The sequence below is a fragment of the Eleutherodactylus coqui genome, chromosome 8, assembly GCF_035609145.1.
Source record: "Eleutherodactylus coqui strain aEleCoq1 chromosome 8, aEleCoq1.hap1, whole genome shotgun sequence".
Taxonomy (NCBI): Eukaryota; Metazoa; Chordata; class Amphibia; order Anura; family Eleutherodactylidae; genus Eleutherodactylus; species Eleutherodactylus coqui.
Genome location: NC_089844.1, coordinates 138,228,447 through 138,242,175, shown reverse-complemented (window position 1 = coordinate 138,242,175; position 13,729 = coordinate 138,228,447). Strand labels below are relative to the sequence as shown.

At 46.0% G+C, this 13,729-nt stretch overlaps 1 protein-coding gene across 3 annotated transcripts in view; it reads left to right on the top strand.

The window, feature by feature from the left end:
- The window catches only part of PRKCB (protein kinase C beta), a 205,785-nt gene that overhangs the window by 116,255 nt on the left and 75,801 nt on the right, over positions 1 to 13,729 (top strand). For all 3 annotated transcript variants that reach the window (XM_066576544.1, XM_066576543.1, XM_066576542.1), the window contains exon 4: positions 3,884 to 3,995. In XM_066576544.1, coding sequence (XP_066432641.1) covers positions 3,884 to 3,995 — 112 coding nt within the window. The remainder of the gene's footprint in view (positions 1 to 3,883; positions 3,996 to 13,729) is intronic.

Below are 13,729 nucleotides of genomic sequence, written 5' to 3'. Positions count from 1 at the left end.
AACATACAATTTTACTATGTCAAGGTACACCTTTGTGTTCATGGCTCTTGTCACTACAACCAGCAAACGAAGACCATGCCACGTAACACATCCCCAGACCATAACAGGACCTCCGCTGTACTTAACTGTTGGCACAACGTAGTCAGGCAAAAGATGTTCCACATCATTCTCCACACCAGGTATGTCCACTGGTGGGAAGATGGAGTTGTCCCACTTCTAGCTGTTTTGCTGCAGGAAGCAGACAGCTCCGTATGTGGTGCAGTGGCCTGGGTCGCTACTGCAGGCTGAGTTCTATTAAAGTGTTTGGGACTCGGCCTGCAGTACCCACCAGTGCCTATGCGCAATGTACGGAGCTGTCTCCTACCTCCTACAAAACCACTAGAAGTGCGACAATCCCTTTGATGTTAAAGCCCTGGAGAACCTCTTTAACTGTATGTTAAAGGGGTTTTCCAGTCAATAAATGCGTTGGTGGCAGTGGGGGCATAAAATAAATAATATATATTATCTCAAAATCAAAAAATACTATTCACCTCTCCGTGCCATTCTGTTCCTCCGCTGCCGCTTGCATTCTCTGGTCGGTCTGCAGTAATCATGTGATTGTGAAACCACCCAAAGCTCTGCCTGCCAGTAGTGCAGCCGCAGGCTTTGGGCCTGTAACTATAAGTCATATCATATCTCCATATAGGAAAAAGATATTAACACATGGTTTTCATATTTATAGCCTACCCTAAAGGGCCTTCTTAAATATTCATGTCTGGGAAGTTAAGGAAGTGACTGGTCCGGGCCTCACTGTATATTGTATCTCTAGCCATCCTTCTTGCCGATCTGTCAGTTCTCGGCACCGTCTCCTCTACGCTTCAGTATCTCATTACAGCCATATTGATTCTCTGTTCAGTTCCACATCAGCACTTCGTTTTCTATTCCGGGTGAAATAATGTAATTTTCTCCCCGTATGATACAGCCAGTAATACTGACCGCGAGTTCTTGATGTCTGTGACGCCCCATCGGTACCCCACCATTAACTATCAGCATACTAATTGATTCCTGCTTTGTTCTCTAATTCCCGTTGCTTTGCTTTAATTTAAGACGCTCCTCGAATACAAAGCTTCCGTTTTTCTGGGGACGAGTTTGGAGCCGCGGAGATGTTTATCTCATGATTGCACCTCTTTAGTGAAATTTAGGGAGATTTTCACGTTGCAGAAAAATGGCCGTCACCTTACATTAGAAGTAAAGTGCAGGCGGACTACTAAATCCGGGCTTCTTTCTCATGTTTATGAGCAATTCCTACTGTCAGTAGGGCCTGACCTGAAATGCCAAACAACGAGAAGATGTTGCACATAAGGAGAATTGAGATTTTGTTCTTAAAGGGCCAGCACCTAATTAAGTCAGTAGCTTGGAAGACTATTTGCTAATTTTAGTCACTTAATTGTATATAAATGTTCGCGGAGACTATATGGAACCTACTGCCGCGTGCGCGTTACGGATCTATAAATGGCGGATTTAGATTGATGGCGGTTCATGCCGGTACTGCAGAATTAACCAGCAGCAGCCGCTTATAATGTAGCATACTGGTACAAGGCGGCAGCATGCTGTAAAACTCACCACTACTGGTAATATAATAGTTAAACCTGACTCTGAACGCTGGGTGACAACTAGAACGGCTGTCTTTATAATTCCCCACAGAGATTGTCCCAACTTTCCCAGACTTCTGAGTGACACATCTGCCTAATTTTATGGGGATACAACCTTTTGATCCAATTGGTTTCCCATTTAGAATTCTAGGAGAACGGGGCAAGGGTAGCTGAGTTTTACTACCTGACCTTTCTAGGAAATGACAACTACACTGATGTGCCAAAAGTCATGGGATAGCAGTATGTAAAGGTGGTGTTACCTCAGGGGATTCCCCCACATGTATAAGTTGTGAGGTGTTATCTTGTGAGTGAGGTTGAGCACCAGCCAGCGTGTTCGTGGAAAGGTGATGTGAATTATCGGAGTGCGAATGAAACGGGATATTGGGAGCCAGGCGGATGGGGCATTCCATTTCTGATGACGTGCGGGCATTTAACATTCCGTGATACAGTGTCACGTATGTACTAAGAAAATGTCATACAAAGCATGACCACCCACAGTGGGCAGCGCAGTAGCTGCCCGCAGGTGCTTAATGATCACGACTGGCAGCGTCTGGCTAGAATTACCCATGTGATTAGATAAGTGACTTCGGCTTCATGTACCCTGACAACGATGGGATATTCCAGCAGTGTAATGCAATTCTGCCATCAGGCCCAAGTTGTCCAGAATTGGTTTGAGGGACATACAGGAGAGTTCCTATATAATGTGTGACCTGCATGTTCACCTGCCATGAGCCATTCGAGCATTTATGGGATGTGGTCAGAGGTCCATTCACACCTGAGATCCTGCCCCTACAAATACCATGGAGCTGTAGGTGAGTGTCCAGACGTCTTCCATCCACTTGAGCAATCAATGCCACATCAAGGCGCGGCATTTCAGAGGGCTAGAGGGGTCCTGTGCAATGTTCCGGTCCCATGACTTTTGGCACATGAGTGTATGGAGTTAAACGTGATTGACTATGTACCTCAAATGGCAGATAAGTGGCTCCAGAGGTCTATTGCAGCTGCTCGTCACCTCCCACTTTTAAGCTAAAATGCTCTAATTTAATAAATGTTATACCATTAAAATCAATGGCAATGTTCTAAATCTGTATGCAGCGAACTCCCCCTAGTGGTGGCTGCAGGTAGCTGCCATGAAAAATGTCAATGGAAACAAGGGAAAGCAATTTGGAGCCGTACCCCTCCCCTTTCGCAGATTTCTAAGTGCAACATGTAAGCTTCGTTATCTAGGACACTCCAGAATCCATTCAAAAGGCTGTTAGGGCACTTTGGGACTTCTAGTTCACCAGCATGTGAAGAGCCGCAGGCGTACAAAGTGAAGTCATTTGAAGTTGGTCTTTGTCGCAGACATCTGTAGAGGATGATAAGAGGCAGACATGGCATCCAGACTGGCTGGTGTCACGTACCCGCCATGCCCTCACCTCCGCTCCTCTGCCAGATGAAAATGAAATTGAAATGTCTTCCAATTAGAGCCTTCAAAGAGTTTTTAATGAAGTGCTCGCTGTCATGGAAGGATGTGCGCAGGGTTGGGAAATTGCCAGGGCTGAGCTTTTCTGTGTAGCCTCTACCGTCTAGTAATTGAGAATCCGATACATTAAGTGCCCGTGTAGCGGTGCCCGGCTCCTGGCAGCTGGTGGCGGCTCTCTTCCTGCCAGCTGCCTTGTGATGGATGCAGAATGAAGTTTGATCACAAAGTGACTTTGTCACTGATCCCGTTTACCTCTCCAAGTACAGTTGGAGGAGCCTTTATTGAGCGAGATGATGTCATCATTCACCGCCAAGGAGCATTTAGCCGTAAAACAGTTGGCATCAATCTTTTGGTCATCATCTTCTATTAAATCCATATGGCTGCTATTACAGGTCTTTCCTGCAGGCCTGAAGGGTTAATCGATCTTGGAAAGACACCCGGACCCATACTACATAATCATATTTACCATTCAGGAGCTCAGCAAAGCTGGGTGACCCGCTCTCAGCCACCAATAACGGCCTTATTGGTCATCACTCAGCTTTTAGAGTAACCTATATAAATGGGTTGGGATTAGGACCAAGAAGGTGAATGAGAAATGCTGCCACCCAATAGGTGGCGCTGCAGAGGTATGGTTCCATCTTCCTTATTTGCTATATAAATGGGTGATTGCTGGAATAGATAGAAGAAGATGACTCCGGGATTTAAAGGGGAAATGCTCTGTGAGGGCGGAGCATCGGTGACCATTATAATGCCTTTAGTAATTATCTTCTCTCTCTCTTCTATCCAGGATCCCAGAAGTAAGCACAAGTTTAAGATCCACACGTATTCCAGCCCGACCTTCTGCGACCACTGTGGCTCGTTGCTGTATGGCCTCATCCACCAAGGGATGAAGTGTGAAAGTAAGACGACGTCTGATAAACTCTTCTGTCTGTTATTTTGGTGCCAGCTTTGTCCGTGGTACTTCGCCCCTGTTCTCCGTTCGCTGGGCTTTGTTCAAACAGCGGATTCTACCACAGAGATTCTGCCTGTAAAATAGCAGCAGAAATCCGTGGCTGCAGCGTTTGCCTGGATCCGCACGCGGATCTTCAACCCGTTCCCGCGGGAAGAAGTGACAGGACAGCAATTACGTGGAAATGCAGCAGGATTCTGCCCATTGACAGGGCTGGATCTGTAGTAGGACAGCTGTGACTGTCTATCGCGGTTTTACTGATGGAATTTGCGCAGACAGTTCTGTGGCGGATTCCGCAAGAAGTCTGCTCAGAATCCGTACGGAATTGGACGAGCTGTCTAGAATGTAAATCCGCAATATGTCAGTTTAAGCAGCTGATTTGTGCTGCGGATTTTGCCTCTTGATTTGAAGGGGTAAATTGCGTACCACGTTCCATGTCAAAATCCGCCTCAAATAGTTCGAATTTAGCGCTGTGCTTTTGTAGCAGAATGTATGCTGTAGCAAAATTCTGCCCCGTGCGAACATAGCCTAAGGGCGCATTCAGACGAACGTATATCGGCTGGGTATTCTCGCCGGCCGATATACGGCATCCCTCTCTGCAGGGGGAGGAGGCTGGAAGAGCCGGGAACAGTGCTCTGAGCTCCTGCCCCCTCTCTGCCCCCTCTCTGCCTCCTCTCTACCCTCTCTCCGCCCCTCTGCACTATTTGCAATGAGAGGAGTCGGGATGGGGGCGGAACTAAATTCCCATAATTAGCTCCGCCCCCATACCGCCTCTCCTCATTGAATAGTGCAGGGGGGTGGAGAGGGGGCGGGAGCTCAGAGCACTGCTCCCGGATCTTCCAGCCTCCTCCCCCTGCAGAGAGAGACGCCGTATATCGGCTGGGCGTGAAAACCTGGCCGATATACGGTCGTCTGAATGCACCCTAAGTGTGTGTGTGTGTGTGTGTGTGGTTGTGATTATAAAATGTCGCAGTATAAAAGTGTGCGCTGCACAACGGCCATCATTGTGATATTGTGACGACGTACATTGTAACGGCACCGCGATACAGAACAGCAGATTGTACTGCTTTGTGACACAGACCAACTGTTTGAAAGCAGTGGGTAACAGTCGATGCCAGGTAATGTGACCACCATGAAGTTTAAGTGTATTTTCGGCTTGTTTGCGGTCCTGGAAAAACACATGTATAGCGCACGGATGCCATTCGTGAGCCGTCCGTATTTTATGGATCCGTGGCTAAAAACCGCTGAATCACGCCAAACTGGGGCCTGTTTTATTTAGGAGGGGTTTTTTGCGGACATGAAATAAAGATGAGAAGCATAAAAAAAAACGGACATTCAGACTGCATGTGGCTGCCATACCCAACTGCATACAAATGAAATAAATGTGGGCGCCAATGGACGAGTTTAGCCTTATTATGGGTCACAAGCCGATCTATTCCCTTCAACACCTTTTCCCTCCCACTTGATGTCGTACATGATCGCTCTCATATAATAGGTGCAGTGCTAGATGAATGCCCGCCGCTTCCCCCGGTGACTATATCAGTATAATATTACAGATACAGCCACAATAATAGAAAGACACCCCACCCCATGTCCTATAATGACCATATTGTATGGGGGCAGGAATGTATGCAGCCCCGCGGCAGTACAGTACTAGTAATCATCAGTTACCTGCATTGCAGTCTGTTTCTATATCATGCCCATTGTGCCGCCCTCCGGTGTGCCTTCCTGCCAGTCATTCCTTCTATGACCAGTGTGGATCAGTTATATCTGGCAGTCGTGCCGCTTTGAAATAGCGCAAACAGAAAAATATTTTTTTTGCACATTTTTTTACTACTTTTGTAAAATTTATAGAGAAATGTGCAGCTGGGGTGGAGTCACAGCCCATCTATCCAGTGCGAAATACGCTGATCATGACCTTGGCAGCTCTCCGGAATCTGTTGGGATACAGAGCCATCTGCTGGTCACCACTGGAATGACATGATTTTTTTTTAATGCCTCTGCTTAGATGACTTGTCCTCTCCTGATATGCCCTGTTTTAGGAAATACTTTTATTTCCTTTTAAAATAAGAATTCCGCAGTATTGTTTTATTTTAGAACTCTGCATTGTGCTGTCCCTCTATTATTCCTATGGGAAAGTTATAAATAAACTGGGTGTTACCATCCTCCTTGTTTCAGCTCTGACCTGCAATGATAGTCTTGTAGGGACGCCCCCCCAACTAGTAACATAGAGTTTATAACTTATTTATACATTTCCAGGAGGAATAGGAGAGGAATGGCACAACACAGAATAGAGAAAAGATAATGCAGAAATGTTGTTTTATAGGGACTGCTAGTATTTAGCAGTCTGGTTTCCGCTCTCTACACTCGACCAAAACTGCCCTTACAAAAGTAACAAATGACCTGATGACTGCAAAGTCGAGAGGTGATTACTCCCTACTAATCCTCCTTGACCTGTCTGCTGCATTTGACACTGTCGACCATAATCTCCTTCTCACTATGCTGCACTCTATTGGTCTAAAGGATACTGCTCTCTCCTGGTTCTCTTCCTACCTCTCTGACCGCTCTTTCAGTGTTTCCTTTGCTGGTTCTATCTCTGCCCCACTTCCTCTCGCTGTTGGGGTACCCCAGGGCTCGGTCCTTGGTCCCCTTCTTTTCTCTATCTATACTGCCCCAATTGGACAAACAATCCACAGATTCGGCCTCCAATACCATCTCTACGCTGACGACACCCAACTATACACCTCCTCTCGTGAGATCTCTGGACCATTCCTCCAAAATATCACCGACTGTCTGTCCGCTGTCTCTAACACTATGTCCTCCCTTTTTCTCAAACTAAATCTCTCTAAAACTGACCTCCTTGTCTTTCCACCTTCTAACCGACCTCCCCTCAACATCTCCATTCCAGTGTCTGGCACCATCATAACCCCCAGACGGCATGCCCGATGCCTTGGGGTCACACTGGACTCTGACCTCTCCTTTGCCCCCCATATCCAATCTCTGGCCCAACCATGCCACCTGCACCTCAGAAATATTGCTAAAATACGTCCGTTCCTAACCACGGACACGCTAAAGACGTTCGCGGTTGCGCTCATCCACTCCCGGCTTGACTACTGCAACTCGCTACTCATTGGCCTCCCCCGCACTAGGCTCGCTCCACTCCAATCCATACTAAACGCAGCAGCTAGACTCATTTTTCTATCCAGTCGTTATTCAGACGCCTCTGCATTATGCCAGTCGCTGCATTGGCTGCCCATCCAGTGCAGAACTAAATTTAAACTCCTCTACCTCACTCACAAAGCTCTGCATGGCGCTGTGCCACCATACATCGCCTCCCTACTGTCAGTACACCACCCAGCGCGCTCACTCCGATTGGCTAACACCCTCAGACTAAACACCCCTGTAATATGAACCTCACATGCTCGCCTACAGGACTTCACCAGAGCACGGCCATCCTCTGGAATGCTCTACCCCAAGGCATCCGGACAATTCCCGATGCACGAAATTTCAGACGTGCCTTAAAAACGCACCTCTTCAGGGGGGCATGCCAAATCTGCTGACCTAGTCCCTCGCCCCTCCCTATGGTGCCCCACCCTGTTTGCCTTCTAATAAATGATCTGTACATGAAATTTCCTATTGCCTGTGTTCCCCAACCCCTGTACCTCCTGTACTACCCTCAACCCATTTGTGTCTAACCCAACGTATCTCACATTGTAATTGTTGTATTGTTTTGCATTTATCCATGCCTGAAAGCGCTGCGGAATAAGTTGGCGCTATACAAATAAAGATTATTATTATTATTTACTAAACCAGACATGTAAGAAGAGGAGACATGTCATTCTTCAAGGGGTTTACCAGAACTACAGGTTATCCCTTATCCACAGAATACCGGGCAACTTGTTGATTGGTTGGGGTTTGACTGCTGAGACCTCCAGCCTTTCCTGAGAATGTAGGGCCCATGTCTCCCTCTCTTGTCACTGCAGGGATGCTTCTTCCACCCACGGTGAGAACGCCGGGGGACACAGCACCCGTTTTCAGGATCGGTGGAGGTCTCGGCAGTGAGATCCCTATCAATCAGCAAGTTATACCTTGTGATTCTGCTACAACCTCTTTAAATGCCAAATTAGTCAGCTGGCCTTCATTGCACTTTTCTAGTCTTTTATGAATAAAGTGTATTCATTCTATAATGCAAACTAACGTGTTAATATACTTCCTCTTTATTGTCAATATCTGTGCTTGCTTACAGTGAATGAAGACCAGTCCTGCTCACGCAGGTGCAACTGCTGTTAAGGGTGTCACTGTGTTCCGTTTTAAAGGCCTAATAAACTTTTTACAAACTTTTGACATACTGATATGTCTGGCGTTTTGATTGGTGGGGGTCTGGGTGCTGAGACCCCCTACTAATTGCTAAAATGAATGGGCACATCTGATTGCTCATCTGTCACTGCAAGTAATGTATGGATCTCATTGACTTCTATAGGGCCCCATGCACCGCTCCAAGCAGTGATGGAAGCTGCCGTTTGGGCACACCGCTCAATGAGCACTTGTATCTGTTAATTTTAGTGATCTGTGAGATCTTAACACTTGGTTTCCCACCATGTTTCTAGGACATGTCAGAAGTTAGTAAAAAGTTTAGTTACTTTTTAACAAGCCCCGCAGCAGATATGGGGGCATTTGACATCACATTCTTTTAAGGCATCCATCCAGCGTAAAGTTTTAGTACAAAAAAAAGTATTACCCTATTGTTTGATGTACCCATAGGCTATCCTGAGTCAGACATACTTCAAAAGTGCAGAATTTTGACTACATTTTACTTCCCTTAACCCTTTGCAATCCAATTTTGGATTTTGGTTTCCTAGGGGGCGTTCTCTTTCTGCCATTATACAATGGCGCCATCTGCTGGCTAGAGCCCGTACTGCGGTATGGGACATGTTGGAGAGGCCCCCGACAACAGAGCGGCCAGTAATAGACAGTAAGAATACCCTGCCGGACGTCTTCCGTCATCGGAGCTGTACAGACTTCAATCAGAATGTCTTCAGACGTCAGACAGTGGATTGGAAAGGGTTAAATTTACATACTCTGTTTTGTGGAATAGAAAAACGTGGCATACCGCACTATTCTGCCCCACAAAAGAACACATACTTGACACGTCCATTTTCTTCATTTACATTTCCATATATCTCCTATAGACTTTAATGTAAAGCTGGTTTTATACATTAAACATGTGTTTTTTGGTCCTCAAATGGGAAAAAAAGTGTTCAATGACAACTTTATTAAAAAGAGAGACTTTACATTGAAAATTGTCTGTCTACTTTTTAATTAAAAACAGACACGTATATGGGAACGTATGGCTATATGTTTAACTTGTTCAGCAAAAACATAAACGCCCTGTACTGTGCAAAAGTTTACGCAGGTTTGGAAAAATGCTACAAAAGTAAGAATGCTTTAAAAAATAGAAGTGTTCATCGCTTATTTTTGGAAATTAACAAAATGCAAAGTGATTAACAAAGAGAGAAATGTAAATCACATCAATATTTGGAGTGACCACCCTTTGCCTTCAAAACAGTATCAGTTCTTCTAGGTACACTTGCACACAGTTTTTGAAGGAACTCGGCAGGGAGGTTGGAGAAGTAAGCATAGATCTTTTGTGGATGCAGGCTCGCTCAGATCTTTCTATCTTTTCATGTAATCCCAGACAGACTGGATGATGATGAGATTAGGGGTCTGTCGGGCCATGGCAGCACTTCCAGGACTCCTTGTTCTTTGTTGCTCTGAAGATAGTTCTTAATGACATTGGCTGGATGTTTGGGGCTGTAATGCGGCTGCAGAATACATTTTAGAGCTAATCAGACGCGGCTCTGATGGTATTACATGATGGATAAGTATCTGGCTGTATTTCCCAGCATAGAGGACACCATTAATCTTGACCAAATCCGCAACTCCAGGTACTCGGAAGGCAGCGCTCCAGAGTGAGAGGAGTATTTATAATTGTTCAGTTATTCATACTCTATTATAATATATTAATAATGTTTTGGACTCACCCCAACATGACCGGGTTTCCCTAGGGAGCATTGGTACGTCAATAATCCAGGTAGGCGGAAAAACAACCAGGTGGATACAGCATACTAGTTCTGGATGTATCTGGGTCTCCCTTGGGGACAGGGAGCTTGGATGCACGCAATTGTAGGTAGTGGGTTTGGAAGTATAGTGGTCACTGGTCCTTACGACATCCCATCATAGAGAGCATCACATGGGAGATCCGAGTATATAAACACATATATCGGAGGGTCACAACATTTTAAAGAATAAAACTTTTCTGAGAACTTATCGGGACCAGTTCCTTCCATCTGCCTCAGGCTGTGTACAACACTATTCTGGAATAAGGGTGCTCTCCTGAGAGGCACCCCTGTAAAGTAGGTTCTGTACATTTACTTCTCCTGAGTGTGCTCACTGGAGCACTGGGAACTTCTTTTGGTTTTTATTCTGATGCAAGGAGCCTCCACCATGCTTCACCGCTGCCTGTAGACACTTATTATTGTACCGCTCTCCACCATACTTCACTGCTGCCTGCAGACACATTATTTTACCACTCTCCACTATACTTCACTGCTGCCTGCAGACTCATTATTGCAACACTCTTCACCATGCTTCACTGCTGCCTGCAGACACTCATTATTGTACCGCTCTCCACCATACTTCACTGCTGCCTGCAGACACTCATTATTGTACCACTCTCCACTATACTTCACTGCTGCCTGCAGACTCATTATTGCAACACTCTTCACCATGCTTCACTGCTGCCTGCAGACACTCATTATTGTACCGCTCTCCACCATACTTCACTGCTGCCTGCAGACACTCATTATTGTACCACTCTCCACTATACTTCACTGCTGCCTGCAGACTCATTATTGCAACACTCTTCACCATGCTTCACTGCTGCCTGCAGACACTCATTATTGTACCGCTCTCCACCATACTTCACTGCTGCCTGCAGACACTCATTATTGTACCACTCTCCACTATACTTCACTGCTGCCTGCAGACTCATTATTGCAACACTCTTCACCATGCTTCACTGCTGCCTGCAGACACTCATTATTGTACCGCTCTCCACCATACTTAACTGCTGTCTGCAGACACTCATTATTGTACCACTCTCCACTATACTTCACTGCTGCCTGCAGACTCATTATTGCAACACTCTTCACCATGCTTCACTGCTGCCTGCAGACACTCATTATTGTACCGCTCTCCACCATACTTAACTGCTGTCTGCAGACACTCATTATTGTACCACTCTCCACTATACTTCACTGCTGCCTGCAGACTCATTATTGCAACACTCTTCACCATGCTTCACTGCTGCCTGCAGACACTCATTATTGTACCGCTCTCCACTATACTTCACTGCTGCCTGCAGACTCATTATTGCAACACTCTTCACCATGCTTCACTGCTGCCTGCAGACACTCATTATTGTACCGCTCTCCACCATACTTCACTGCTGCCTGCAGACACTCATTATTGTACCACTCTCCACTATACTTCACTGCTGCCTGCAGACTCATTATTGCAACACTCTTCACCATGCTTCACTGCTGCCTGCAGACACTCATTATTGTACCGCTCTCCACCATACTTCACTGCTGCCTGCAGACACTCATTATTGTACCACTCTCCACTGTACTTCACTGCTGCCTGCAGACTCATTATTGCAACACTCTTCACCATGCTTCACTGCTGCCTGCAGACACTCATTATTGTACCGCTCTCCACCATACTTAACTGCTGTCTGCAGACACTCATTATTGTACCACTCTCCACTATACTTCACTGCTGCCTGCAGACTCATTATTGCAACACTCTTCACCATGCTTCACTGCTGCCTGCAGACACTCATTATTGTACCGCTCTCCACCATACTTAACTGCTGTCTGCAGACACTCATTATTGTACCACTCTCCACTATACTTCACTGCTGCCTGCAGACTCATTATTGCAACACTCTTCACCATGCTTCACTGCTGCCTGCAGACACTCATTATTGTACCGCTCTCCACCATACTTCACTGCTGCCTGCAGACACTCATTATTGTACCACTCTCCACTATACTTGACTGCTGCCTGCAGACTCATTATTGCAACACTCTTCACCATGCTTCACTGCTGCCTGCAGACACTCATTATTGTACCGCTCTCCACCATACTTAACTGCTGTCTGCAGACACTCATTATTGTACCGCTCTCCACCATGCTTCACTGCTGCCTGCAGACTCATTATTGCAACACTCTTCACCATGCTTCACTGCTGCCTGCAGACACTCATTATTGTACCACTCTCTACTATACTTCACTGCTGCCTGCAGACTCATTATTGCAACACTCTTCACCATGCTTCACTACTGCCTGCAGGCACTCCTTATTATACCACTCTCCACCATGCTTCACTGCTGCCTGCAGGCTGATCTGGATTATGGTTTTCTCCAGCTGGTTTCGGGGTATTTTGTAGCTTCCTAATTGTGTAGAAGCAGTATGCGCACACTGACCAGGTCAAACACGAGGTATCAGTCTCATGCTCAAAATGGCTCTCTGGTCAGAAACACCCAGACAGCCCCTTTTATTGTAAAGCATAAAATGGGCGTGCAACAAATTACATCAGTAACATATAGGATTCTCATTTGTCGGATCATATAGAATCCCCCCTCCTTCCTGCCCACCTTCTCCCAACTCCAATGTATAAGCAAGTCTTTGTCTTACAAGCATGTGCTTAAAACTGAAAGTGAAAGTAGATATCTCTTTGTTGAAGAAGATCCTGTGTGGGGGATGGGGAGGACTGGGAAACACTCAAGATGAACACATAAGCAGTAACATATAACACTGTGATTTAACTCTTTCCTTATGCAGCAGAGTTCCACATTAGGCTGAAGTCACAAAACACTCATAATACGTCTAGTTTAGTACAAATCGATAGACATTTTATACTAACTAATCATCATGTCTATCACACAGGCACTCATTATTGCACTCCTCTTCACCATGCTTCACTGCTGCCAGCAGACATTTATTATTGCACTCCTCTTCACCATGCTTCACTGCTGCCAGCAGACATTTATTATTGCACTCCTCTTCACCATGCTTCACTGCTGCCAGCAGACATTTATTATTGCACTCCTCTTCACCATGCTTCACTGCTGCCTGCAGACACTTATTATTGTACCGCTTTCCACCATACTTCACTGCAGCCTGCAGACACTTATTATTGTACCGCTCTCCACCATGCTTCACTGCAGACTCTCATTATTGTACCGCTCTCTCCCATGCTTCACTGCTGCCTAAAGGCACTCATTATTGTACCGCTCTCCACCATACTTCACTGCTGCCTGCAGACACTCATTATTATACCGCTCTTTACCATGCTTCACTGCTGCCTGCAGACACTCATTATTGTACCGCTCTGCACCATGCTTCACTGCAGACACTCATTATTGTACCGCTCTCCACCATGCTTCACTGCTGCCTGCAGACACACATTATTGTACTGCTCTCCACTATGCTTTACTGCAGCTTGCAGACACTTATTATTGTACCGCTCTCCCCCATGCTTCACTGCAGCCTGCAGACACTCATTATTGCACCGCTCTTGACCATGCTTCACTGCAGCCTGCAGACACTCATTATTGT